At 42.6% G+C, this 25,636-nt stretch overlaps 1 protein-coding gene across 14 annotated transcripts in view; it reads right to left on the reverse strand.

The window, feature by feature from the left end:
* Positions 1-25,636, reverse strand: part of NUP210L (nucleoporin 210 like) — an 83,551-nt gene that overhangs the window by 4,042 nt on the left and 53,873 nt on the right. For 3 of the 14 annotated variants that reach the window (XM_077900756.1, XM_077900761.1, XM_077900763.1), the window contains 14 exons: positions 25,149-25,211; positions 24,597-24,776; positions 24,148-24,228; positions 23,931-24,062; positions 21,589-21,747; positions 20,571-20,662; positions 19,202-19,376; positions 17,211-17,386; positions 16,383-16,600; positions 13,115-13,251; positions 6,519-6,645; positions 2,886-3,035; positions 1,133-1,383; positions 284-488 (listed from right to left, as the gene is read on the reverse strand). In XM_077900756.1, coding sequence (XP_077756882.1) covers positions 284-488; positions 1,133-1,383; positions 2,886-3,035; positions 6,519-6,645; positions 13,115-13,251; positions 16,383-16,600; positions 17,211-17,386; positions 19,202-19,376; positions 20,571-20,662; positions 21,589-21,747; positions 23,931-24,062; positions 24,148-24,228; positions 24,597-24,776; positions 25,149-25,211 — 2,146 coding nt within the window. Of the gene's footprint in view, positions 1-283; positions 489-1,132; positions 1,384-2,885; positions 3,036-4,998; positions 5,189-6,518; positions 6,646-13,114; positions 13,252-16,382; positions 16,601-17,210; positions 17,387-19,196; positions 19,377-20,570; positions 20,663-21,588; positions 21,748-23,930; positions 24,063-24,147; positions 24,229-24,596; positions 24,777-25,148; positions 25,212-25,636 lie in introns of those variants that run through there. The other 11 variants (XM_077900757.1, XM_077900758.1, XM_077900762.1 and 8 more) reach the window with 11 other exon arrangements.

Consider the following 25,636-nt stretch of genomic DNA (forward strand, 5'->3'; position numbering starts at 1 on the left):
GAAAAACACTTAACAAGAGGTTTAAAATAGGGAAAGTGGTACACTTAAAGCTGAGAAGCTCTTAAGCTGATAATAACTACCCTTAAATAATTGTATGTTAAGTAGAACATCTTGATGGTGATAGAGCTACCTGAAGGTTATGTTTTAGGTAGGTGTGGAAAATAAAGATCAGGCCCCAGCTAATTTGAATAATCTTGGTCAAGTGGCTGAACGTTTTTCGTTAACTAAGCAATATATTGTCATTTCCACCTCTGTATTAAAAACCAGAGCCCCCAGTGCTCACCTGTACCAGATTTATCCTTCAGAGCTCTCACTAGCACAGCCTCACTTTGACTGGTGAGCGCACAGGAAATATTGATGAAAATGGGTGATGCCGTCTGCTGAAGGGAGGTGAAGTTGACTACTCTTACCCGGTAGACAGCCAGGCCAGGTGTGAGGGAAGACTCCCTGTGGCCAGAGACCACTAGAACTGGGGAGCTGGGGAAGACCTTGAAGAAAAGATAAAATGGCACTTGTTTGACAAGAAAAATCAGTTTTGTATCAATATTGCATTCCAATCTTAAACATACAGTAAGATCCCTGTATTACTAGCTAGCAATCTGACAATAAGTCATCTGCTTTTTCACACTTAGATGTGTTGAAGTAGATAAGGAAGAAAATGGTTTGTGAGGATGAAATAGGCTTCCAGAAAGCTCTGAACTAGCGGTGCCTGTGTGGCTCAATCAGTCAAGCATTTGATTCTTGGATTTGGCTCAGGTCCTGACCTCATGGGTCATGGGGTTCCATGCTCAGCAGAAGTCTGCTTGGATATTTACACCCTCTGCCACCCCCTGCCCACCCTCACTCTCAAATTTCTTTTTTAACTTTTAAACTAGAATCCTAAATATTTTTTTAAGAGAACACTGGTGTTCTCTTCCAGACTGACAAAGCTCATGACCTAAATTTTGGATTCTGGGAGTCCCCTGCCATTGTGAATGGGATAGGTTTTCTTCATTCTGTTTTAAGAAACAGCCCCCATGGTGAATTTTATCACGTCACTCCATAACTCTTCCTTTGCCCTTGGACTAAAAATGAAGACTCCTTTTCCAAAACCTTGATCTCCATTATGTTTTTGGTTCAGTGCTTCATATACCTCTAGCTTCTCAAGAACTCTGTCGACCCCCAGCACTCTTATCTCCCCGATGTCTTGTCTGTGGCTGAGAACCACTTCTGACTGATTGATGTAAAAGGCTGGGATGAAAGGAATGAGGATTCTTTGCATTCCGTTCCTGCTCCGTTCACTGACCAATGTGGCCCACCCATAGACTGAGGTGTCGGCCACACTGAGGGCCTGTAGCAGCTCTTCTGACTGGGGTCGAACCTTGATTAGGCAGACATAAACTCCTGAAGAAAAAATGAAAAACTGAGCAGGAAGGTTCAGAGACAAAATGGAAGCAAATTCAGAAGAAAATGTGAACTCAACTTTGAGTGTTTACTATTAGCAAATTATTGGCCTCTAGAGGGGGAGGATACCAAAGAAAAACAGTCCCAGGCAACCTAAGTTTGAACTTGTTTAAATCAACATGTCAGGCAGTAATAAATAACACAGTGCCAACAGGGAAATTGAATATATAGAATGAAGTAACCAAGAGTTGCTGAGATCAGGAAAAGGTTTGTGAAAGACGCTTTGAGAGTGTGGCTTAGTCATGTCTCTGACTGTATCTCAGCGGCCTTAGATGGCCTTATTTCTGACAACAGTATTGTTCTAGTTATCCATGCTCAAAGTCAGCTGGTTTTTGACAGACACCCTTTCCTTCATTCCTAAATCCAACTATCCCCCAAATCTTGCTAACTTATTTTTTGAAATGTCTGACATCTGCCCCTCTATATATATCTCCCTGTTACTCTGGGCTAGACTCTCATCAGTTCGTACTTGGGAGTACTGCAGTGGCCCCTTCATTGGCCTCCCTGCCTCCCACTCTTCCCTCTCCATTCTGTGTCCTGCCAAGCTTGGAGCTCTATGTCCCGAGATGTCACCCTTCCACAGGCCTTGCTGTGTAAAACTGCACTCTTTTTTTTTTTTTTTTTTAATTTTTATTTATTTATGATAGTAACAGAGGGAGAGAGAGAGAGAGGCAGAGACACAGGCAGAGGGAGAAGCAGGCTCCATGCACCGAGAGCCCAACATGGGATTCGATCCGGGGTCTCCAGGATCGCGCCCTGGGCCAAAGGCAGGCGCCAAACCGCGGCGCCACCCAGGGATCCCGTAAAACTGCACTCTTAAGCCCTGGGTTCGAGGTTGATGCTCCTCCTCCTACCTCTGCAGCATCTCATCCATCTATTCTGTACACAGCGCTGATGAAAATGAAAAAGCCCTGTCTTGCTCTCCTGTTTACAACCATGGTCTGTCTTTGCACTCAGTAGTCAGTTCAGTGCCCACTAGTTTGCTGAGTGAGCTGCTCAGTAATCCGTACTCACACCATAGTGCCTGGCCTTGGAGCAGGTCTTATATTGTCCTATTTATATGTTATGTTTGACATGAATTCTTCCATTTTGGATCAGTTGATTAATATGAAAGCATTCCAATGTCATGCCTATTTCTACTTTATGCTAGTTAATGCTACTCTACTTAGAATATCCTTCAGTTCAACAACAAACACTGCTACTTGCTGGGGGTTAAAGATGAATGATCCAAGCCTAGAGATAACAGGGACTAGCTAAGAAGAAAATAGAAGACTACAACAGAAAAGCACAGGGTGATACAGAGACTGAACAAAAATGTTGGTTGAGAAAGTTTCCATTGTTATATAGTCAATGAAACTGGAAAGTGCAATTGCAATCCAATAAGGAAGTGACAACTGTTAGAGATGGAAACAAGGGCACCAGATCCAGCTGGTGGGACCCACCTTTCTCCATGCTGAAACCTGCATGGACATTGAAGATTTTGCTTGCTGGGATGTCTAGCAAAGTATTACTGAACTGCACATGGCATAGCACAAGAGTCTCAGGAAGAAGTATTGTTGTAATGGCCAAGGCCTGACTTGGGGTACAGGATCCTAATAAGCAGAAAAAAGATAAATAACTGCCTTAAGAATTTGTGAAAGAGGAAACCTATATAGGTAGCAATTTGATTTAAGAAAAAAAAAAAAAGGGAAAGATGCTCAATTGGTTGAGCATCTGACTCTTGGGTTTGGGCTCAGGTTGTGATCTTGGGGTTGTGAGACTGAGTCCTGTGTCAGGCTCTGTGCCCAGCAGGAGTCTGCTGGAGATTCCTCCTTCTGCCCCCCACCCCATGAATAAATCACTTTTTATTAAAGGAGGGAAAAGGGGTGGCAGCTGGCCGGCTTAGTCAGAAGAGCATGCAACTCTTGATCTCAGGGTTGTGAGTTCAAGGCCCACATCACCCAATGTAGAGATCATTTACGTGAATAAAAACTTTTAAAAAAATAGTGAAAAAGAGGGTCAATTCTCTCTGATCTGGCCAGCCCTGTTGGCTCCTGCTACAATCAAGGTGAAAGAATAGCTAAGACCCTTGCTTTTGCTGGTTTGTGAATGACTATAGTGGGGGCTTCCATTATCAATATCATAGGGGCCCTCTTTCAAAAGTTTTTGGAATTCATCAGTGGAAATGAGATAGACTCTAGTGAAACTAGACAGCTATTACAGTTGCAAGGTAGCTTTTCAGTCTAAGAAGGTTTGTTTCCCATAACCAATTGCAGTGTGATTCAAATTAGAGATCTCTAGAATTTTATTACAAATGGTATCTTAAACAGAAGCCACACAGCCAGCAAGAAATGGACTGGTGCCATGGTTGGGTCAGCTGCAATGGATGACATTCTAGATTAAATAGGAGCTGGTGTCCTGTTAACAAGATTTTCCCCTGCACAGTTTCTTTTTTTTTTTTTTTTTTTTTTTTTTAAATTTTTTTTTTATTTATTTACGATAGTCACACAGAGAGATAGAGAGACAGAGATACAGGCAGAGAGAGAAGCAGGCTCCATGCACTGGGAGCCCGACGTGGGATCCGATCCCGGGTCTCCAGGATCGCGCCCTGGGCCAAATGCAGGCGCTAAACCGCTGCGCCACCCAGGGATCCCCCCTGCACAGTTTCTTAATGGTCTCAGTTGGTTGAAACTCTTTCTTAGCTGCCAGTAGTCCAGTGACCATTCTTATCTTTTGGAAACTATCAGCAAGTAATAGCAAAGGAGCTGTTTCATGAGGTTTTGTAATAAAATAAGTTGTCTTAGAAAGATTCTGGGGGAAAAAATTGCAAGGTGTAAATCATAAGATAGACCATAATGAGTGGATATGTTATAAACAGTACTTTGTAAAAGAACCTTGAAAAATTTAAAAATTAAATATTTATATATACTTATACTATGATAAAATTAAATAATCTGAAAAGAAAATAAGTTTAAAAATTTAAGGACAAAAAGGGCAATTACACTTTATAGATAGGTCAGCCCAGGTGGCTCAGCAGTTTAGCACCACCTTCAGTCCAGGACGTGATCCTGGAGACCCCATCCCGTGTTGGGCTCCCTGCATGGAGCCTGCTTCTCCCTCTGCCTGTGTTTCTGCCTCTCTCTGCCGCACCCCCCCCCCCACCTCTCATGAATAAATAAATACAATATTAAAAAAATAAAAAAGAATAATAAACTTATAGATAGTAATTATATTCTGGACTTTAGTTTTGCATGTTCTCTTGGCAAAAAAAATTAGAATTTGTTTTTTTTTTTTATTTTATTTTTATTTTATTTTTTTATTTATGATAGTCACACAGAGAGAGAGAGAGAGAGAGGCAGAGACATAGGCAGAAGGAGAAGCAGGCTCCATGCACCGGGAGCCCGACGTGGGATTCGATCCTGGGTCTCCAGGATCGCGCCCTGGGCCAAAGGCAGGCGCCAAACCGCTGCGCCACCCAGGGATCCCCGAATTTGTTCTTTCTTAAAAAAAAAGAATGAAAGAATTTATGTGGACTTTGGAGTGGGAAGATCTACCACTTCTGCCACTAATTGTTACCTTGTACATGTTACTTGCTCTTAGATTTGGTATTTCTCATCTTTATAATGATGATAATAATTACGTAAGATTGTTAAATGAGGGGCGTCTGGGTAGCTCAGTCGGTTAAACATCCGACTCTTGATCCAGCTCAGGTCTTGATCTCAAGTGTGAGTTCAAGCCCCATGTTGGGTATGGGGCATGGAGCCTACTTTAAAAAAAGACAAAAAAACAAAGATTGTTAAATGAGATAAAATACATAAAAACTGCTAACATAGCACACTAGAATCTATTAGGAGTTTCTTGTATTTTAGTTTTCTTTACTCTTTAATGATTTTTATTATTTTTTAAAAAGTAATCTTTAGGGGCACGTGGGTGGCTCAGTGGTTGAGCATCTGCCTTTGGCTCAGGTCATGATCCTGAGATCCTGGCATCGAGTCCCACATCAGGACTTGCAGGGAGTCTGCTTCTCCCTCTGCCTATGTGTCTGCCTCTCTGTGTCTCTCATGAATAAACAAAATCTTAAAAGAAAAAAAAAAAAAGAAAAAAAAATATATATACACACACATATATATATATATATATATATATATATATGAATTTCTATACCCAATGTGGGGCTTGAACTCAAGACCCTGAGATCAACAGTTTCACGCACCTCTGAGCCAATCAGGCACCACCACCTTTTTTTGACACTAAATTATAGCCCAATAACAAAAAAACACCACAAAGTAAATGTGCTGAGCAAGTAACAGTTAAGATGTTGCCTACTCCAACCGTTCTTTTTTAAATTTTTTTTTAAGATTTTTTTTTAAATTTATTTATTCATGATAGAGAGGCAGAGAGAGGAGCAGGCTCCATGCCGGGAGCCCGACGCAGGACTCGATCCGGGGACTCCAGGATTGCTCCCTGGGCCAAAGGCAGGCACGAAACCACTGAGCCACCCAGGGATTCCCCCAACAGTTCTTAAATCTAGAGAAGCTGGAAAAGAATTGGGTCTTAGGCTTTATCCCAAACTTATTCAATCTCTGGATGGAGCCTAAGACCATATTTTTAAAAATTTTCATGGGTATCCTTGAAAATCAGCCATGTTTGGAAATCCCTTGTTTAGGTTACCTCTCAGGCAAGGTTATAACTAGAAAAACAAGTGACTAGATTTAGCCTATATCAAAACCTGATATCCAGTCATTTGTGAGGTCATTGTTGTCAGTGATTTATCAAATATTTTATTTATTTATTCATGAGAGACGCACACACACACACACAAAGAGAGAGAGAGGCAGAGACATAGGCAGAGGGAGAAGCAGGCTTTCCGTAGGGAGCCGAAGTGGGACCTGATCCCGGGACTCCGGGATCATGTCCTGAGCCAAAGGCAGACGCTCAACCACTGAGCCATCCAGGCATCCCTGTGATTTATTTGTTAAGGTAGAGTTGGTTTTGAAATAAAAGGAAATTTGGATTACTAGTCTAGGGGGTAAATGAGTTGAAGGAGGATGGGAAAGTTGGAAACAATCACCCAGACATATAAAGAGATTCCTGACCTTTAAGATTAGCACCATTTCTGCCAGTGGTAATGAAGAGCTTGAACACAGTTGAATTGGGGGTATTGGTGAGGTGGGTCTTGAGGTCAAAACTGAGTGTTAATCTTGATGATGCATTGACCACCACCTGTCAACAAACCAAAGGAAAATCTGTACCTAAGTTCTTAGAAAATATTGTTCCCTCCCTTTCTAGGCTTCATAAATTATTCAGCCAAAAGCATCTGTTTCACACAAGTGCAAACTGCCCTTCTATTTCATCACATATTTAAGAACTACAAAATCTGTTTACCTTTGAGAAGAAAATAATATTTTTTCCTAAAAGTTGGTCTTAGTCCATTATTCCGTTTGACATCTTTCCCTTTGGATGACTCCCTATTAAAATGCCTTTGAAGACAAGTGCAACTTTCTTTAGAAAGGCTTCTTTTAGTTGCATAGTATCTCAGCCTTTTCTGAAACTCCAAAGTACTTTGTTTCTCTCAATAATATTTGTAATGTTCGGTCTTGTTATTGCAGGTATTTTTTTTTTGTCAAAAATCACTCCTATTAGAATCTAAGTTCTTCAGTGGAGAACCCTAATTTATCTTTGTATATCCTGTATTGTGCCTTGTCTTTTTTTTTTTTTTTTTAAAGATTTTATTTATCCATTAGAGACAGAAACAGAGAGAGAGACAGGCAGAGAGAAGCAGACTCCATGCAGGGAACCTGACATGGGACTCGATTCCGGGTCCCCAGGATCACGCCCCAGGCTGAAGGTGGCACTAAACCACTAAGCTACCGGGGCTGCCTGTGCCTTGTCTTTAAGGCAAGTGCTTAATGATTACAATGAGAGAAGATAATTATGATCCTTTATCCCCAAATATCTTCAACTTCATGTATATTGTCATATGTCATTATTCATGACATTGTGTCATTATAGTAAACATATAATATAGTCTCCTCAGTACTACCACAGTTTTTTGCTTTGCAAATATTCAAGGCCCTTGAAAGCAAGTTAGTGACATTAAAAGCTCAGTAAGGAAAGGAGTTTGGCTTTTTTTATCTTTGTGTTTCCAGAGCCTGGTACAGGGATGACACAGAAGAGGCCTCAATGAGTATCTGCTAGTTAGTGAATAATTAAGTGATGATTTAAAAAAAAAAAAGGGGATCCCTGGGTGGCGCAGCGGTTTAGCGCCTGCCTTTGGCCCAGGGCGCGATCCTGGAGACCCGGGATCGAATCCCACGTCGGGCTCCCGGTGCATGGAGCCTGCTTCTCCCTCTGCCTATGTCTCTGCCTCTCTCTCTCTCTGTGTGACTATCATAAATAAATAAAAATTAAAAATAAAATAATTTATTTATTCATGAGAGACAGAGAGAGAGAGAGAGAATCAGAGACACAGGCAGAGGGAGAAGCAGGCTCCATGCAGGGAGCCGGACGTGGGACTCAATTCCAGGACTCCAAGATCAGGCCCTGGGCTGAAGCCAGGCACTAAACTGCTGAGCCACCCAGGGATCCCCTAGTGATGATTTTATAAAGGACACAAACTAGGGGGCGCCTGGGTGGCTCAATCAATTGCCTGCCTTAGGCTCAAGTCATGGTCCCGGGGTCCTGGGATGGAGCTCCTCAGCAAGGCGTCTGCTTTTCCCTCTTCCTCCCCACCACCATCCCCCCCTCCACCACCGGCTCACATTTTCTCTCTAAAGAAAATAAAAAACAAAGTACACGGACTAGGAGATCACAACCTTTTGACTTCTCTGTAGCCTCTGACAGCACAGACGGCTTCCTCCCTTGTGATCCCCTCTCTTCTTGCTTTCCTAGCACTGACCCTTCTCAGTCTCCTCAGGTTGTCTTCTCATGCCGCCTCTGCCCCCAACCCACTCATCTGCTCACCATAGAAGTTCTCTTTAGATGTTATCTGATTTTCCCTTTCTACCTTTATAAACTTTTGCTGAAGCCACCCTGATTTATTCATTGGTCTTCAACATCTACTTTTGTTTGCCTTTGCACATCTACGCCTTTAGTCTAAAATAACCTGTTCTTTTGGGGCATCTGGGTGGCTCTGTTGGTTAAGTGCCTGACTCTTGGTTTCACTCAGGTCATGATCCTCAGGGTCGTGAGACAGAGCCCCATGACAGCCTCTGCACTTGTCTTGGCGGGGAGTCTGCTTGAGATTCTCTCTCTCTGCCCCTCTCCAACTTGTGCATATTATCTCTCTAAAATAAATATATCTTTTTTTTAAATTTTTATTTATTTATGATAGTCATAGAGAGAGAGAGAGGCAGAGACACAAGCAGAGGGAGAAGCAGGCTCCATGCACCGGGAGCCCGACGTGGGACTCGATCCTGGGTCTCCAGGATCGCGCCCTGGGCCAAAGGCAGGCTCTAAACCGCTGCACCACCCAGGGATCCCTAAAATAAATATATCTTAAAGAGAAAATAAAATGCTTTCTCTTATCTGCCAGACAAATTACTAATCCTCAAGACACCGTTTATTGTTTTGTGTACCATGACTCAGATCTCAAGATTAGGTTTAAGTGTCACTTCTAAAGGGGTGCCTGGGTGGCTCAGGTGGTAAAGCATTTGCCTTTGACTCAGGTCATGATCCTGCGGTCCCCACATCAGGCTCCCTGCTCACTGGGGAGTCTGCTTCTCCTGCCACTGCCCCTGCTTGTATGTGCTCTCTCTCTCTCAAATAAGTAGATATTTTTTTTAAATGTCACTTCTAGAAAATTTAGCCTTAGTGTCTAAGCAGAATTAAATGATTTTCTTCTGCATTCTTTTTTTTTTTTTTTTAAGACTTAGCCACCTATTTGAGAGAGAAAGCAAGAATGTTAGGGGGTGGGGGAGGGAAGGGAGAGGAAGAGAAGCAAACTCTGTGCTGAGCACTCAGCACTACTCAGGGCTTAATCCCATGCTCCTGAGATAATGACCCAACCCGAAATCAAGAGTCAGACACTTAACTGACTGAGCCACTAAGGCACCCCTCTAATGTATTCTAAGAGCAATTTATTTTTAAAGTTGACAAATTTTTTTTTAAAGCTGTACATCAAGAATTGCATGTTCCCCCAACTGAGGCAGCCAGGTGTGTCCAGACTCAAGGAGCATTTCTGACATGTCACTTATAAAGCACTGGTCAGTTATGTTGTAGTTATTTAAACTAAATGTGGGGGGTGGGGGGACTAAATGTGGGATGCCTGGGTGGCTCAGTTGTTGAGTGTCTGCCTTTGGCTCAGGGCGTGATCCCAGAGTCCTGGGATTGAGTCCCATATTGGGCTCCTTGAGGGCTCCTTGCAAGGAGCCTGCTTCTCCTGTCTCTGCCTCTTTCTGTGTCTCTCATGAATAAATAAATATTTTTAAAAAACCATCTAAATGTAATGATTTCTATCACCACTAGACTGTGAACTCTGTACAGTAAGACACCACATACTATGTAGGCACATCTTAGGCAATTTACTCATCTAAAAAAACTGGGATAATACTTTGCAGAGTTGTTAAGATTAAAATTATATTGGAGGGATCCCTGGGTGGCGCAGCGGTTTGGCGCCTGCCTTTGGCCCAGGGCACGATCCTGGAGACCCGGGATCGAATCCCACATCAGGCTCCTGGTGCATGGAGCCTGCTTCTCCCTCTGCCTGTGTCTCTGCCTCTCTCTCTCTCTCTCTCTCTCTCTGTGACTATCATAAATAAATAAAAAAATTTAAAAAAAAATTAGTAAAAAAATTATATTGGATGTAAAATCAAAATTTAAGAAACACAGACGCAAAATGCTAAGCCCATAGTAGATGCTCAACAAACAATAGCTGTTACATTTGAGTAATGTAAGGAGGAACAAACAAGTCCTCTGGGCACAGAGGAAGGAGACAGTCATTTCAGGGGAAAGAGGAAAGGCTTCAAGCCCATCCTTCACTTGTTTGCCCATCTCACCTTGCTTCAGGAATTCCTATTTCTGCATCACATTTTCCTTCTCTACTTAATCTCTCCCATCTCAAAAAATGATCAACAAAAACTTGACTCTAGTTCCTCACAGAGCTGTCTTATGCCTGCCATCCCCATATCCTCTCAATTCTCCAGACTTACGCTCCCATCACTGCACTGAAGCCACTCATCAAAGTAACCATACTCTACTGCGAACCCATTAGTCATTTCTTTTTTTTTTTTTTTTTAAGATTTTATTTATTTCTTCATGAGAGAGAAAAAGAGAGAGAAAGGCAGAGACACAGGCAGAGGGACAAGCAGGCTTCTCGCAGGGAGCCAGACGTGGGACTCGATCCTGGGACCAGGATCATGCCCTGAGCCAAAGGCAGATACTCAACCGCTGAGCCACCCAGCCATCCCCCATTAGTCCTTTCTGTTTTCAGCTTACTCGACCTATCAATAACATTTGACATGGCTGATCATTTCCTCCTTCCTTGAAATACAGGGACCCCTCCAACTTTTTGAAAATTTGCATTAAGCCCCATCGCTTTTATGAAAGACATAAATATGTGATTTCCCTAAGGAAAAGAAATCCAAAGAAGATTTTTGCTTTTCCAAAAAAAAGGTAAAAGGTAAAAATAGCATTCAGCATGTTTTGCAGGAAACCATTATAGAGGCGGTATGCACCCCAGGCCCCTTTCCTGGGAACCACACTCAGCAGCTCGGCATTCAGCCATGCGGCCTTCCCCCTCCCTCCAGATTTTACTTATTTGAGAGAGAGAGAGAGAGAGCATGAGTGGAGAGGGGGGTAGCAGAGGTGGGGTAGGGACAAGCAGACTCTATGCTAAGCACAGAGCCAGATGTAGGACTCAATCTCAGGACCCTGATAAAACAACCTGAGCTGAAATCAAGAGTTGGATGTTTAACCTACTGCACCACCCAGACGCCCCTCAAGTGATGGCAATTCTGTCCTTTTTGCTATTCAGTCAAAAACTTGAAGCTGGGACGTCTGGGTGGCTCAGTGGTTGAGCATCTGCCTTCGGCCCAGGTCATGATCCCAGGAGCTGGGATGTCCCACAACAGGCTCCCTGTGAGAAGGCTGCTTCTCCCTCTGACTATGTCTCTGCCTCTCTCCCTGTGTCTCTCATGAATACATAAATAAATAAAATATTTAAAATAAATAAATAAGTAAAAATTAAAAATTAAAAATAAAAATATTTATTTATGTATTCATGAGAGACACAGGGAGAGAGGCAGAGACACAGGTAGAGGGAGAAGCAGTCTCCATGCAGGGATCCCAAATACATAAATAAATAAAATATTTAAAATAAATAAATAAGTAAAAATTAAAAATTAAAAATAAAAATATTTATTTATGTATTCATGAGAGACACAGGGAGAGAGGCAGAGACACAGGTAGAGGGAGAAGCAGTCTCCATGCAGGGATCCCAACATGGGATTCGATCCCAGGTCTCCAGGATCACACCCTGGGCTGAAGGCAACACTAAACCGCTGAGCTACCTGGGCTGCCCAATAAATATTAAAAAAAAAGAAAAGAAAAAAAAAGAAAAAAGAAAAAAACCAAAACCTAAAGCTATTTTTTTTTTGTTAAATTTGAAGTCATTCTTGATTTTATCAGATGCATTACATATAATCTGTCAGGAAATTATACTGGATCTACCTATAAAGTACACTAGAATCTGACCAACTTCTCAGTACCACCTCTGTTACCAGCCTGGTCCCCTGGTCCACATCATGTCTCATCTGGATCATTTCAAGAATAGCTAGCTTCCCAACTTCGATCCTTGCACTACAGTCTAGTACCAACCATTAGCTACAGTGAGAGGGAGGGAGGGGGAGAGAGAGAGAAAGAGAGAGAGAGAGAGAGAGAGAGAGAGATTTTAAAACCACTCACCATGTTTCCGCAGGGGGAGGGTTGGTGTTGTTTTAAAATTTTATTTGGGGATGCCTGGGTGGATCAGCAGTTGAGCATCTGCCTTTGGCTCAGGGCATGATCCCACAGTCCCGGGATCGAGTCCCACATCAGGCTCCCTGCATAGAGCCTGCTTCTTTCTCCCTCTGCCTATGTCTCTGCCTGCCTCTGTGTGTGTGTGTGTGTGTGTGTGTCTCTTACGAATAAGTAAATAAAATCTTAAAAAATAAATAAATAAAAATTTATTTGAGAGACAGACAGACAGAGGGAGAAAGAGAATCAAGCAGACTCCCTGCTGAGCACAGAGCCTGATGTAGGGCTCCATCTCACAGCCCTGAGATCATGACCTGAGCTGAATCACTGAACTGACTGAGCCACCAGAGGCCCCGTCACAGTAATATTTTAAAGTATAAATCACACTAGTCAATCTTCTGGTTAAGAATCGTAATCACTGGGACACCTGGGTGTCTCAGTGGTTGGGCGTCTGCCTTCAGCTCAGGGTGTGATCCCAAGAACTGGGTATTGAGTCCCATGTTGGGCTCCCTGGGAGCCTGCTTCTCCCTCTGCCTATGTCTCTGCCTCTCTTTGTGTCTCTCATAAATAAATACAATCTTAAAAAAAAAATCCTAATCACTATTTAGCTTTGTGTTCCAATAAAGTTTTCTGGCTAGTTTTCTATTTGACATGTGAGTATATTTCTTTTCCTGGGATGTGTTTTCTATATGCATACCCCCAAATATGGGAATAGTCACCCTGGCTTTGTTAGGGTTACCTCTCGATATGTTTTCACCACTCCTGGGATGTCATGAAAGACCACTGCTATTCCTGGACTCCTGGCTACTCCCACTCCAGTGCCAGTATCTGTTTGTAGAATGTTGTCAGCAGAAATCATCCATATCCCAGGTTCACCTAAGAAAAGACAAGAGAAAGTACTTGGTCACAGACTCTATCTAAATGGATGCTCACTAACCTCATTCAGACTCTATGTCAGTAGACCATTCAAGCATACAGATCTGCTTTCCTAGAAGAAACAAACAGCTCTTAAAAGAAAAAAATATTATTCATGAGAGAGAGAGAGAGAGAGAGAGAGGCAGAGACATAGGCAGAGGGAAAAGCAGGCTCCATGCAGGAAGCCCAATGTGGGACTTGATCCCGGGACTCTGGGATCATGCCCTGAGTCAAAGGCAGATGCTCAACCACTGAGCCACCTAGGTGTCCCGGAACATCCAGCTCTGAAGATAACTTCATTTTCTGAGTGTCAGGCTCCCCTTTATACACCATCATACCCACAAAATAAAACAAGAACTACTGATCTTCAGAATCACAGAAGGAGCTACTTAGCTGGAGAATTTAATGTTTTTTCCTTAGGAAAAAGGAAAAACTGGGATGCCCAGGTGGCTCAGTGGTTGAGCGCCTGCCTTTGGCCCAAGGTGTGATCCTGGAGTCTCAGGATCGAGTTCCACATCGGGCACCCACATGGAGCTTGCTTCCCTCTCTGCCTGTGTCTCTGCCTCTGTCTGTCTTTGTCTCTCATGAATAAATAAATAAAACCTTAAAAAAAAACAAACTCGTTTTACACCCAGGGATAATTCTCTTACTGCAACAGGTGACAATTGGCAGGAGACAATTGTTCACTTTGGCTGAAGTCTCAAAGTGGCAGAAGAATGCCACCTTGAATTTAGGTTAGATTACTGATCCTTTTGCTTCCTCATCCAAAGTAGTATAGATTTAGGATGCCCAAGTATTCCAGAGGGGAAGAGAGAGGGACAGTCTTTTTTTTTTTTTTTTAAAGATTTTATTTATTTATTCATAGAGACACATAGAGAGAGAGAGAGACAGGCAGAGACACAGGCAGAGGGAGAAGCAGGCTCCATGCAGCGAGCCCGATGTGGGACTCGATCGCAGGTCTCCAGGATCACACCCCGGGCTGCAGGCGGCGCTAAACCGCTGCGCCACCGGGGCTGCCCGAGAGGGACAGTCTTGAAAAAACCTAGCAAAAGAGTAAAGTAACAAGTGTTGTTTCAGTGACAAGAAATGAACAACTGGGGACGCCTGGGTAGCTCAGTGGTTTAGCGCCTGTCTTCGGCCCAGAATGTGATCCTGGAGACCCGGGATTAAGTCCCATATCAGGCTCCCTGCATGGAGCCTGCTTCTCCCTCTGCCTGTGTCTCTGCCTCTCTCTGTGTCTCTCATGAATAAATAAAATCTTTAAAAAAAAAAAAAAAGAAATGAACAACCTTAAGACTGCAATTCTGGCAACCTAATTACATGTTAATGGTGGTTGCTTGCAACTCACTCATTATAGGATTAGGGTATCTGACCTGACCGAGTAGACTCCCTCTGCATCAAGCCCTAAATATACAGAATCTGCCCCATGTCACATCACTGCACTCAGACACACGGATCCATAGTTCCCAGAGCCACATACCACCCCCACCAGTCCTACTTGGATGGATTATTTGGGAGCATACACTCAGGCAGGGTGCACCGCTTTGGAATATGCTTTCTATAAACCCAGAGAATTAATATTCATTTCTTAACCAAAGATGGATTTTCTTGCACTCAGTAGTATTCTTTTTTTTTTTTTAAGATTTTATTTATTCAAAAAAATTTTTTTTATTTATTCATCAGAGAGAGAGGGAGGGAGAGAATGACAGAGAGAAAGAGAGGTAGAGACACAGGCAGAGGGAGAAACAGGCTCCATGAAGGGAGCCCGACGTGGGACTCCATCCCAGGTCTCCAGGATCACACCCTGAGCTGAAGGAGGCGCTAAATTGCTGAGCCACCCAGGCTGCCCTCAGTAGTACTTCTTAGGGTAGAAATGCTTTGCTGATCAAGAGTATAGTTTAGCCCAGTACAAGGCCAAACCTTATTACAGTGATGATATATTTAAGAGTTAGGCCTTCAAATGTCCCTCACAAAACAGTGTACTCAAAATTGGTTCCTAGAACAAAAGTCTTAGTACCCTTTCCTTCCTTTTAGTTCATCCTTTAGTGTTCTTCAACTTACTACTTTTCTTCAGAAGCTGGAAATAGGGAAAAGGCAAAGTACCTGCCATCATCTACATAATAATACAGTGAGCCAAGCACTCAGGAGGTGTATGATCAATATTCCTAGAGAGGCCCTCAGACTTTTTTTAAAGATTTTATTTTGGGGGGCACCTGGCTGGCTTAGTTGGTTAAGCATCTGACTTTTGATTTTGGCTCAGGTCATGATCTCAGGGTGGTGGGATCAAGCCCCAGCTCAGGCTGGCCTCAGCGGGAGTCTGCTTGATTCTCTCTCCTTCTCACTCTGCCCCTGCTCCCACTGTGCTTGCTTTCTCACTCTGTTTCTAAAATAAATAAATCAAGTTTTTATTATCTTTTTTTTAAAAGATTTTATTTATTTATTTGACACAGAAAGCACAAACAGGGGGAGTGGCAGGCAGAGGGAGAGAGAGAAGCAAGCTCCCCGCTGAGCCAGGAGCCCATTGTGGGACTCAATCCCAGGACCCCGAGATCATGACCTGAGCAAAAGGCAGATGCTTAACCAACTGAGCCACCCAGGCACCCCTAAATAAATCCTTAAAAAAATAGATTTTATTTTTGGAAGAGAGGAAAAAATAAAACAAGACAAAATCAGAGAGGGAGACAAACCGTAAGAGACTCTTAATCATAGGAAACTGAAGATCTGTGGAGGGGTGAGGGCTGGGGGGATGGGGTATCTGGATGATGGACATTAAGGAGGGCACATGATATAACGAGCACTAGGTGTTATGTAGACCAATGAATCACTGACCTCTACCTCTGAAACCAATACCTTATATGTTAAATTGAACTTAAATAAAGTTTTAAAAAGATTTTATTTTTTTAAGTAATCACTACATTCAACGTGGGGCTTGAACCTACAACTTTGAGATCAAGAGTCACACACTCTACTAACTAAGCCAGCCAGGCACTCCATGGCCCTCAGATTTAAATCAGTTTGAAAAAATTATCTAAGGAATGAGTTGCTTTCTCATCCTGTCAGCTATGAGGTTAAGAAAGGGAAGGTATCCAAACCATTGTGGCTGAGGAGGTGAGTCCTGAAGCAGATGACATCTCCAACAAAGGTGAGGTGGGTGTCAGGCTCAATGGCATGCTCCACAGCAACAGGGATGTAATCTGCCACACCTGGGTGCCTCCGGTCCCAGATTCCCAAAAGTGTCACTCCTGTGTTCACTGCCTGGGCCACGTAAGTATAGTTTCTATTCCCTGGCCCAATAAGGAGCAGGTCATCTCTGAAAGGAAGTAAGAAAGCAGGTCATCTCTGAAAGATCATTGTTAGGACACAGTTCTGGGGGCAGAGCTGATCACAGCATTTTCTATTCAATAGCTCAAAGGTTCAGAAGCAACTTTAAGGTGGAAGGCAAGCAGTGAGTGGCCAAGGGTCAGGTCTATTACCTTCATACACAGAGTACTCAGTAAACCCCCCCCCCTTTTTTAATTAAAAATTTATCTTAAGTACAGTTTTTGTTTTGTTTTTGTTTGGCATGGAGCCCCAGTGTGGGGCTTGAACTGACAATCCTGAAATCAAGACCTGAGCTGAGATCAAGAGTTGGATACTTAACCAACTGAGCCATCCAGGTGCCCCAGGACAGCTTTTTGATAATAATACTCCAACAAGCTCCCTATGGGGGCTTTCTGTGAACTAGGGCTTAACAGACTGAAGACACCCTGAAATTCTTCTTCATTAAACAACTAATACCATTCTAGTGTTTCACATCCTAACGAAAGAAATAAAGATCAGATTCTGAGTAGAGAACTTTAATTTACTGGAGCTACTTTATCACCCTAGCCTATCTACACAGTTTTTACTACAATGTGGACATCACTCCTTTGACTCCACACCTGTTCAGAGCCAGATGAAGCTGGGTATTGTGTGTGTGGAATTTCTCTCCGATGCTGTTATAAAACTGGACAATGAAGGTGAGAGACATGCCCACGGGAAAGGCTGGCAGGGTCCTCCCATGGGCTGCATACAGCTTGGGTTGGCTGCTCATCCGCAGGTATGTCACTGGTGCCACCTGTGGGAGAAGGGCTGCTAGAGGGGAGCTGCGACAGATTCTGAAGTTCACAGTTCACAGTAAAAACAGGGTTCTTGGGACGCCTGGGTTGCTTCAGTGGTTGAGCATCTGCCTTCCACTCAGGACATGGTCCTGGAGTCCCAGAATCGAGTCTCATATTGGGCTCCCCGCAGGGAGCCTGCTTCTCCCACTGCCTATATCTCTGTGTCTCTCATGAATAAATAAAATCTTTAAAATAAATAAATAATAAAATAAAAACAGGGTTCTTCTTTCATATGAAACAGCTCCTGATCTGAGATGACTTAAATCAGAGTGAGTAAGAAATAAGACAGTACAAGGGACACCTGGGTGGCTCAGCGGCTGAGCTCCTGCCTTTCACCCAGGGTGAGATCCTGGAGACCTGGGATCGAGTCCCACATTGGGCTTCCTGCATGGAGCCTGCTTCTCTCTCTGCTTATGTCTCTGACTCTCTCTGTGTGTCTCATGAACGAATAAATAAAATCTTTTTTTTTTCAAAGAAATATGACAGCACAGGAAATGGCTCCTTAATTATTAAAGCTGTAGGAATGTGGAGAGTAGTTGGAGCTTTAAGATTTTATTTATTTATTTATTTATTTATTTATTTATTTATTTATTTATTTAAGATTTTTATTTTATTCATGAGAGACACGGGGGGGTGGGCAGAGACACAGGCAGAGGGAGAAGCAGGCTCCATGCAGGGAGCCTGACGTGGGACTTGATCCTGGATCTCTAGATCAGGCCCTGGGCTGAAGGCAGCACTAAACTGCTGAGCCATCCAGGCTGCCCAAGTCTCAGATTTATTATCAACTTATAGATTTTTTAAAAAATATTTTATCTTTCTAAAGGACTTTATGTATTTGAGAGAGAGAGAGAAAGAGACCTCACAATGGGCAGAGAGAGGAGAAGCAGACTTGCCACTGAGCAGGGAGCCCGATGTGGGGCTTCCATCCTAGAACCCTGAGATCATGACCTGAGTCAAAAGCAGACAGTTAACCAACTGAGCCAACTATGTACCCCTAAAGATTTTAAAGTAATCTCTACACCCAGCATGGGGCTTGAGTCCATGGTTTCCAGACCAAGAGTGGCAGGTTCCCCCAACTGAGTCAGCCAGGTGCCCCCAGATTTGGTGTCTGTTTAGTGGAGAATAATAATGCCCACCCTCAAGGGCTTCTTTGGTAGTTAGAAGAGATAATATACACAAAAGAAGCAACATAGAGGCTAGAATATGCTAGATGTTTAATGCCTGAAATATTTTTGTGTATGTTAAATTTTTTTAAAAGATTTATTTATTGAGGGAGAGAGCAAGAGAGCACATGCAGAATTACGGGGAGGGGCAAAGGGAGAGGGTGAGAGAGAATCTCAAGCCGACTCCATGCCAAGCATGGAGCCTGACACAGGGCTCAATCTCACAACTCTGAGATCATGATCTGAGCTGAAACCAAGAGTTGGATGCTTAACTGAATGTGCCACCCAGGCACTCCATGTTGGACTTTTTTTGATTAATTTTTTTTAATTCTAATAACAAAGCCTAATTTTGGTAACAATAGTTCTACTCTCTCCCACACCCTTTTGCCAACACTGCTCAGAAGTGTACCAATTTGAAGCTAATCCCTCTTGTAACAAGGCCTCTAAAGGCCATTTTAATTGGATGGTTTATACCAATGTCAAGATTGTTGACTTATCTTACAGTTCCTTCTGTCTGCCAGAATAGTTTCTAGTTATTAAACCAGGAAATCTGCCTCTTCAGGCCACGATATCCCTTTTATTTTTTTTTTAATAAGTCCCTGACCTCACCTGAACTCCAGTTATGGTTGTTTGGTTGACTCCAAAAGGTTCTACAGAAGTGACTTCCAACACAGCAGTACCTGCAATGGAACCAGCTTTCAGTAGCCCTTCACCATCCTCCTCGATGACAGATGAATTAGGGAAACACTTGAGAACACGAGAACTCACAAAGGCGGCCCCTTCCCTAGGGAACAAATGGAACATGTGACATCTCTTGGGGGCTCTGACCAGAAAGAAAGGAGTAGATATTGCCAGGATTATTGTTAGAGACTATACTCTGAAGAAACTGTTTGCCATTCTCCATGTTGTGTGCTTATTTGTTCCTCATGTAAAAATCTGCCTTTGCATTATGCCTATCTCTTTAAAAATCACATCCCATATTATCATTAAAAAAAAAAAAAAAAAGGGATCCCTGGGTGGTGCAGTGGTTTAGCACCCGCCTTTGGCCCAGGGCGCGATCCTGGAGACCCGGGATCGAATCCCGCGTCGGGCTTTTGGTGCATGGAGCCTGCTTCTCCCTCTGCCTATGTCTCTGCCTCTCTCTCTCTCTGTGTGTGACTATCATAAATAAATAAAAAATTAAAAAAAAATCACTCAGCTAAAAAGTTCAGTCTTTTTGAACAAGTATTCAAACAAACAGTTGTGTGTGAATGTTCATAGCAGCATTATTCATTGCGGCCAAAAGGTGAAAACAACCCAAATGTCCAACAACAGATGAATGGATAAACTAAGTATGTTATATCCATACCATGGAGTATTATTTAGTTATTTAAAGGAATGAAATAGGGGCGCCTGGGTGGTTCAGTGGGTGAAGTATCTGCCTTCAACTCAGGTCATGATCCTGGGGTCAAGACCCCAGGTTGGGCTTCCTGCTCAGCGGGAATCTGCTACTCCCTCTGCCTCTGCTGCTCCCCCTGCTTGGGCTCATGCGCATGCATGCTCTTTCAAATAAACAAGTAAAATCTTAAAAAATAAATAAATAAAAGGAATGAAATACTGATACATCCTGTGCTGGGAACGAACCTCAAAAACATGCTAGCTGAAAGAACCCAACACAGAAAGTCACATGTTGTATGATTCCATGTAAATGAGATACACAGAAGGTTAAATCCAGAGAGAGATGATCAGTGGTTGCCAGAGGTTTTAGTGGTGATGAAGATGTTCTGGAACCAGACAGAGGTGACAGTTGCACAATTCTGTGATGCACTAAATGCCACTAAATTGTCCACTTTAAAATGGTTAATTTTATGTTGTGTGACTTTCACTTCAACTAAAATAACTTACTTGTGGGTTAGAAAAATCACCTAGAAGGCAACAGTTCTCTCCGTGTTCCTAAGGGTAGGGTTGGAACCTGGCCTGCCTTCCCCACTCTCCTCACCTGTTGGTGTGGAGTCTGAGCTGGGAATTCATAGGCATCAGAATTTGCTCAGGCTGACACTCTGGAAAGAACAGTTGGAGTTTCTCAAATACCTAAAGTGAGAAAATAATGTCCTCCTCATTTCTGAAAGAGACTAACGATGACCTCTGCTCCCATATCGACAACTACAATCAATGTCCTCCTCACTCCAGCTTAACCAGAGGGCCCATAGCACTCTTTTCCAAATGAGCCAGACACTTAAAAACACACCTTGGTATTCCAGAATACAGATCTATTAGTAGTCCTGCTTCTAACAAAATTTGCACCGACCCACCACATCCTCTATATCACTTAGATATTAGACATAAAATAATTTTAAAATTTCTAATTTTAGCTCCGGTAACCTGAAAAGAGATCTGAGAACAAAAAAACCTGTAATAATAAGTTAGCAAGAGACACTACTCAGGTTCTCCCTAGTAAAATGCTCTTTCCTCTACCCTCCTCACTGAATTGGAGAAACAAAACCAAAATAAAGGAGAAAAATAGAAAAAAAAAATCAGTTCTAAATTCAAAGGTAGAGAAACTTACTTGCCCCTCACAAATGATCATTTTTGTTTTGAACACTAAAAACAACAGGACCAGTTAGCTTTCAGCCTGAGAACACCTGTAGAAACCAACCATTCATGCTCTTACACCTTACTAGAAGTTAGGGTTAGAGCTCCTAAGTGGATGGTTATCATAGTATCTATGTCAGGCAGAGCAGCTCAGAAATGAATCCCTTTTTAGTTATTATGGCTTCATATCCTGTGTTCATTGTGTGGGGAGTTAAGGGGAGTGCAGGTTCTTACAGCTTCTAATGCCAATATCCACATAGATGCAACTAGCAAGAATGACAAAGATCTAGAAAGTATGAGCATGTTCTAGGGCTCCCTCTTAGCAATTTCCTCTACTTCTATCCAGACAAATCTCCTCATAGATGATAAGAGGATATCACTTTCTTCTTCTTGATATGTAAAAAGATTTAGGTTTGGGATCTTACCAGGATCTGAACTTCATCAGACAGTTCTAACAAATTCCCCTCAAGCTGCCCAGAGGAACTGTTCATGCAGCGGACAGTGACTTTGATACTGGTCCGACCAGCTGCTTTTGTGTGGACAACCATGGCAAAGTTATTTTCTACTGGGAGCTGTAGGAAAACCTGGAAAATAGTCAGGAATGGATTAAGAAATATTAATAATCATTGTGCCCTTCCCTCTGTGTTGTAACAATAAAGAAAATGTATGCTAGGTAGATCTGTATAAGAGAACTAGAGTACCAGGGGGTATTTTCATAGTTATTTCTTTTCATATTCCCAGCAACACAGTCATCTCTGAAGTAAAATCTGTGTATAGCACTCAACTAATTCTGGCAAGCCTCTGTGAGAGTCTCATACAATCTTGAAGAATGAAAATGAAGGAAGAGGTTTCTAAAATGGATTCAGATAGTAGAACTTGAATTGGCAAAGTGAGGCAATGAACATCTGGAGTTCAGAGTGGTAGCAAGGAAGGAGGAACAAGAAAGGAAAGCTATTTCAGGACTATGCTCACGCTAGCTGGCCATCTCCCTCCTGCTTCCCCACTATTCTGGCCCAGGCCAGATAAGGCCATCGGGAAGGCAGGGCCAACATTTAGACAGATGTTGGAGTAGACACTCGTCTACCTTCGGGGCACTTGTTTCATGTCCTTTTTCTCCTGCCTGTTTGGTGTCCACAGCCCTCAAGATATTTCTTCCAGCTCTCTTGACTCATGTTCCAAAATCACCTTTCCCTCCTCCTCCACAGAAATATTCCCATTCCCTTTATGCAGATCTTAATCGGCTGTCTGGAAGGAAGTCTTATGCTAAAGAACAAGTGGTTTATAATATGTTTGACCCACGTGACTTTCTGAATGATGACAGCACCTTGCAGGAGACCTCCACATGGGGCTGGGGACCCTTCCCTTGCTACTACACTGATCGGCTCACCCTGCAGCATCTGAGGCAGGAGGAGAAACTGTGTATGGCTCTCAGTCACTACTCCTAGAGACAAGAGTGGGGCTTTAGATAAAGGTGGAGGAAAGGAGAAGCAGAACAGATGCTAAAAGCCTACAGCATCCCTTCTCTTCATATAATCCCTGGTTGCCAGTCAAGAAAAAGAGCTGAATCCCTGTGCAGAACTCTGCCAAACTAAGTACAGTTCCATCTCTCCTCAATGCTGAGAATACACAGGCTCGAGGAAGCCATGACAGAAGACCCAAACACCAGGGTTTTCCTAGACTAAAGATCTAGGATATTTTTAGGATTACAAATAGATTTTTTGACTTTTTTTTAGACTTCTCTTTTTAGCTGGCTCCAGAAATACCTATCTTTTTTTTCTTTCTTTTTCAGGTTTCTGAGTAACTATGTGCATTAAGACATGAAAGCTATTTTCACTTACCACAGAGTACAGGTACAGCTCAGAGATACTGCAGGTTCAGTTTCAGACTACCACAATAAAGCAAATATTGCAATAAAGTGGATCAAATGAATTTTCTGGTTTTTCAGTGCATGTAAAAGCTATGTTTACACTATACTGTTATGCAATAAATAGCATTATATCTAAAACAATGTATGTATCTTAATTAAAAATACCTATTGCTAAAAAATGTTAACCATCATCTGCGCTTTCAGTGAATCATACTCACTGATCACAGGTCACTGTAACAAATAATAATGGAAAAATCTGAAATATTGTGAGAATTACCAAAATGTGACACAGAGACACAGAGTGAGCAAATGCTGTCAGAAAAATGGCACCAGGGATCCCTGGGTGGCTCCGCAGTTTAGTGCCTGCCTTTGGCCCAGGGCCTGATCCTGGCTCCTTGCATGGAGCCTACTTCTCCCTCTGCCTATGTCTCTGCCTCTCTCTGTGTGTCTCTCATGAATAAATAAATATAATATTTTAAAAAATGGCACCAACAGACTTGCGGTTGCCACAAAGCTTCCATTTGTAAAAACATGCAATATCTGTGAAGCCCTATGGAGCAAAGCCCAGCACAGTGCGGTGTGCCTAGATATAGACCTTATATTCATAATGTGTTACTACTCATGAACATAGTCAAATACTCACAAATACAATAATAAAGGAAACATGGTTTTCAAGAGCCCGTTCCAGCAAAGTATATTAAAAATTACATAGCATTAACTGAGTACTCAAATTGAATTTTTCCATATGATTTGTGGGTTTCCAGAGTTCACAGAACAAGAGGAAAAGGAGGTAAGTAGTAACACTGTGTAGTTTAGAAAGTCAGTCAGTCTCAAATTTAAGATGAAATAAGGTGAATTTACTATCATTGTCCTGAAATTATATAATAGACACATTCATACCTCTGAATGCCTGGGAACTAGATCCAATACATCCCTTTTGCTCATGGACCAATGGAATGTGAGCCCAGGGTTGGCATTGCTGAAGGAGAAAGGGGTCTGGGTACTCGTCACTCCCATGACATAAACTGGCATCTGAAAAGAAGAAATAGCACTGTACTCTATGTCCTGCCCAGCTAGCACTAACAGAGCACACTGAAAACAGAGCCAACTTACTGACCTCAGTGGCTGTAATGAGTCGAGTAGCAGCTGCGAGGATCCTAACAGCCCGTAGCTGGACCACCTCAATGTATACTTCATCCTGCTCAGCAGGTGGGAAGGAGCAAGCATAGGCTAAGAGGGGGTGTCTGTGCAGTGGGCAGAGGATGCTTATGATAACTACTTTGTTGTTTAGGGCATTCAATAAAAAAAATATGCCATAGATGTGTTTGTTTTTGTCCCCTACACAATTCCTTAAGAATAGGAACACTATGTCTTATAACAATGCCAAGTATTCTGTGGGGTTTTCACTAAAGATTACATATTTCCCATGCTTGGTTAAGAGAATAACAGGTAAGGGACTCAAAAGATTTTTCTCGGCTGCTGACAGCCCCCTAATCACCACCCCACATGCCCCAATATGGTTCCCAGATGGAAAAGTGGAAGTAGAACAGAGGTAAGAACCAATACCTGGGAAAACACAATGACTTTGCCAGTATCTTCATTTACAGTCTGGATGGTGCCATGGACCACAGCTGTGCCGACTACCTTCCCTGTAACCTGCCCCCTCCTGTTCACTACAGCCACAGTCTGGTTACTGATAGAGAAGTGAATAATAGATTGGGGCTGGGGGCCACCTTCAGACATTACCTGGAATTTAAACATGCCAGTAAATGCTTGGAACATGGGGAGAAATCACATCTCTTTTCCCAATATTTTGTCCAAGCAATTTGACCTCTTACTTTCCCCCACTTGCCAACAGACATATCACACACATCAGCTCAAATGCAGAAGAAACTCAAGTGCCACACCATACATGATCTATGGGGTTCGCAAGGCAGGTTATACCCTGTTCATTAGGGAGCAGGGAAGTCCTCATTTTCTTCTTTATCAGATCCTGCTGTACTTGGCTGGGAGGAGACAAGAGGAGGCCAATAGGAAGAAGGGAGTGCATGTGTGCTGGGGTAAGGCAGAGCAGGGTGAGGAAAGAGGGTAAATCTCATTTCCTGACTTTGAGATCACCTGCATCATGTTGGCTGGAATCAGTGTCATTTTCTCTGGAACAAGTTTGAATGGAGGAAATACCTTAAGGAGAAGACCAAAAAGACAACAGGGATGGATGACAATTTTGTAACAAATGATTACACAGCTTATTCTATGGAAAAAATCCTATACACGGATATGTATTTTACTTTTTTAAATAAATATAAATTTTATTTAAAATAGCAAAAAATTGTAAATGAGAATGCTTAAAAATTATATATTCACTCACTGGAATAAAGGTGGTCATTAAAGTTATGTTTACAATTATCTTTTTTTTTAAGATTTTATTTACTTATTTATTCATGAGAGACAGAGAGAGAGAGAGAGAGAGAGAGAGAGAGAAGAGAAAGAGAGGCGGAGACACAGGCAGAGGGAGAAGCAGGCTCCATGTAGGGAGCCCGACATGGGACTCAATCCCAGGTCTCCAGGATCAGGCACTGCGCCGAAAGCGGCACTAAACCGCTGAG

The sequence above is a fragment of the Canis aureus genome, chromosome 6 (assembly GCF_053574225.1).
Source record: "Canis aureus isolate CA01 chromosome 6, VMU_Caureus_v.1.0, whole genome shotgun sequence".
Taxonomy (NCBI): domain Eukaryota; kingdom Metazoa; phylum Chordata; class Mammalia; order Carnivora; family Canidae; genus Canis; species Canis aureus.